The sequence below is a fragment of the Elephas maximus genome, chromosome 17 (genome assembly GCF_024166365.1).
Source record: "Elephas maximus indicus isolate mEleMax1 chromosome 17, mEleMax1 primary haplotype, whole genome shotgun sequence".
Lineage (NCBI taxonomy): Eukaryota > Metazoa > Chordata > Mammalia > Proboscidea > Elephantidae > Elephas > Elephas maximus.
In genome coordinates this window covers 17,366,622-17,369,592 of record NC_064835.1, presented here as the reverse complement: position 1 = coordinate 17,369,592, position 2,971 = coordinate 17,366,622, and the positions used below count along the sequence as shown (strand labels likewise).

Sequence of the window (2,971 nt, the reverse complement as noted above, 5' to 3'; positions counted from 1 at the left end):
TTGCTTTAGCTGCTCGACACTCAAGAGCAAGTTTCAGAGTCTCCTCTGACATCTATCTTGGTCTTTTCTTCCTTTCCTGTCTTTTCAATGACCTCTTGCTTCCTTCATGGATGATGTCCTTGATGTCATTCCACAACTCGTCTGGTCTGTGGTCCTAGTGTTCAATGCATCAAATATATTCTTGAGATGGTCTGTAAATTCAGATGGGATATACTCAAGGTCATATTTTGGCTCTCATGGACTTGCTCTGATTTTCTTCAGTTTCAGCTTGAACTTGCATATGGGCAATTGATGGTCTGTTCCACAGTCAGCCCCTGGCCTTGTTCTGACTGATGATATTGAGCTTTTCCATCGTCACTTTCCACAGATGTAGTCAATTTGATTTCTGTGTGTTCCATCTGGTGAGATCCATGTGTAGAGTCGCCATTTATGTTGGTGAAAGAAGGTATTTGCAATGAAGAAGTCATCAGTCTTGCAAAATTCTATCATTCAATCTCCGGCACTGTTTCTACCACCAAGGCCATATTTTCCAACTACTGATCCTTCTTCTTTGCTTCCAACTTTTACACTGTCATACATGTTTTATTTATCTTATTCTGTGTAAATGTGTGTGTACATGCACACACACATTCACAGGCTCCTGGGTGATACAAATGTTTGGTGCTTAATTAGTAACTAAAACACTGGTGGTTCAAATTCACTCAGCATCACCACAGAAGAAAGACCTAGAGATCTGCTTCTGTAAGACTACAGCCATTGAAATATGGAGCACAGTCATACTCTGAAGCACACAGCCTCACCATAAGTAACCATCGACTCAATAGCAACATATACACACACACACACACACACAATTCACATCAAATTACTTTTAAAGAGGCAAGGCCTAAACACATCCATACAAACATATGATTATGAATATGACAATCTCTTAGAAATGCATGAACAAATCTTAATAAGGATCATGTTCATTATGAAGATATCTTTCTTCTTAAGAGTTTTACCAGTGTATTTTTCACATCCTTGTTCCTCAGACTATATATCAGGGGGTTCAACATGGGAATCACAGTGGTATAGAACACCGAGGACACTTTCTCCTGGGTGAGTGAACTGTTGGAAGCAGGCTTGAGATACATGGACATGAGGGACCCATAAAATATAAGAACAGCTGTCAGGTGGGAACTGTAGGTGCTAAAGGCTTTGGACCTGCCCTCTTTAGAGTGGATGCGGAGGATGCTGGAGAGGATGAAAGCATAGGAAATGATGATTGACAGGCTGGGGGCCACCATGTTAAACCCACCAATGATGAAAATCAAAAGCTCATCAATGTAAGTGCTGGAACAGGAGAGTTTAATAAGAGGGACAACATCACAGAAATAATGGCTAATGATGTTTGAGTCGCAGAAGGACAACCTTAATATACAACCTGTATGAATCACAGCATCTGTAAAACCTATTGAGAAGACAGCAGCCACCAGCAGAGAGCAGACCTGAGGGGACATGATGACATTATAAAGCAATGGGCTACAGATGGCAACATAGTGATCATAGGCCATTGCCACCAACATGTAGCATTCTGATATGACACAATACAGGGAAAAAAACAGCTGAGTCATGCATCCATGGTAGGATATAGCTTTATCTCTGCATAAAAACCCAGCCAGCATTTTGGGGGTAACGACAGAAGAATAACAGACATCTATAAAAGAGAAATTACTGAGTAAATGGTACATGGGCATGTGAAGTTGAGAATTCAACCCAATTATTGAGATCATACCGAGGTTTCCCACCACGGTAACCATGTAGATCAATAAAAAGAGGCAGAAAAGGGGCAGCTGAAGCTCTGGTTGGTCAGTTAATCCTGAAAGAAGAAACTCAGCCACTGTGGAATGGTTTCTCATATCCATTCTCTGAGAAATCTGCAGAGATGAGAGAAAAGCCAAATTAGTCAGGTATGCTCCTATCTTGTCTTCAATTCCCCACAAACCAGAATTTTATAGCTATGAATACAAAGAACCCAGGTTCCCTTGTGCCCTTGGCATAAGGGCTGTGCTTCATTCCTTGGTGGGGGGTGAGGGAGTAGGACGTTAATAGGTGTTACCTGAAATAGGTAGCCCAGGATCATACATGGGTCACGTTCAGAAATCCTAGTTACACAAATTTCTTAACTGAAATTGAAGTCTAGGTGGACGTTTATTCCTACACTTCTTCAGAAAACCTGGATGATGGCAAAACAGACTCAGATATCTCCTGCGTCTCTGGTTGTCCTCTGGGCTAAGTCTGCTTCTTCCAGCCATGACATTGAGTGCCCTTCAGAAGGAAACTCTGGGCAGCCTACTACTACTGCTGTCACTTTTGACAACGCCAATGACCCAGATACATATGCTTCTAGTTGGAGGTCCCCACACAGCCCTTCCTGTTTTCCACCCACATCTCTCCTCAGGAGGGAGGCAAAGATGACACACATCTCAGAGTCACCTGCCCTGGGTGGAACCAAGGTCTTATCTCTGAAGTATCTGAGCATTTTTCACATAGTGTTGGACTGCACATAGAACACTTTCTAGACTCTCACATTGGCCTAGAGACTGTGCAAAGCCATGCTTAGAAATCTGGTTAGTATTTTCTCAACCTGCCTAACCCAGGATCTATGTCTTTCTCTGGCTACTCAAGAAGCTGCTTGTGTCTTCTTGTGCCCAATCTATTACTGCCATCTTAGGCTAAGCACACCTCCCTTGTCCACTTGAGTTCCCAAAGATGCAGATGCCTCCTCCTGAGATTCCAACTTCCTCACTCACTTCAAAACAAAGGGGCTTCATAAAATTGAACTGCTATTCCCTGAATAGGTTTTTAATTTCTACAAAATGCATGCCTTTGTATCTTCTCTTCTTCTCCCATCCTGAGGGGAGAAGACAGGGGAATCATGTGCAAAAGAGAGAGTGTCCAAGTGTCCTTCATCTGTTACTGCAATACA

The 2,971-nt window shown here is 42.5% G+C and overlaps 1 protein-coding gene across 1 annotated transcript; it reads right to left on the bottom strand.

Moving 5' to 3' along the window:
• Positions 1–971: 971 nt before the first annotated feature.
• LOC126060190 (olfactory receptor 8D4-like) lies at positions 972–1,907 on the bottom strand. Its single transcript, XM_049856341.1, has one exon. The coding sequence runs from the start codon at positions 1,905–1,907 to the stop codon at positions 972–974; it is 936 nt and encodes a 311-aa protein (XP_049712298.1).
• Positions 1,908–2,971: the final 1,064 nt, after the last annotated feature.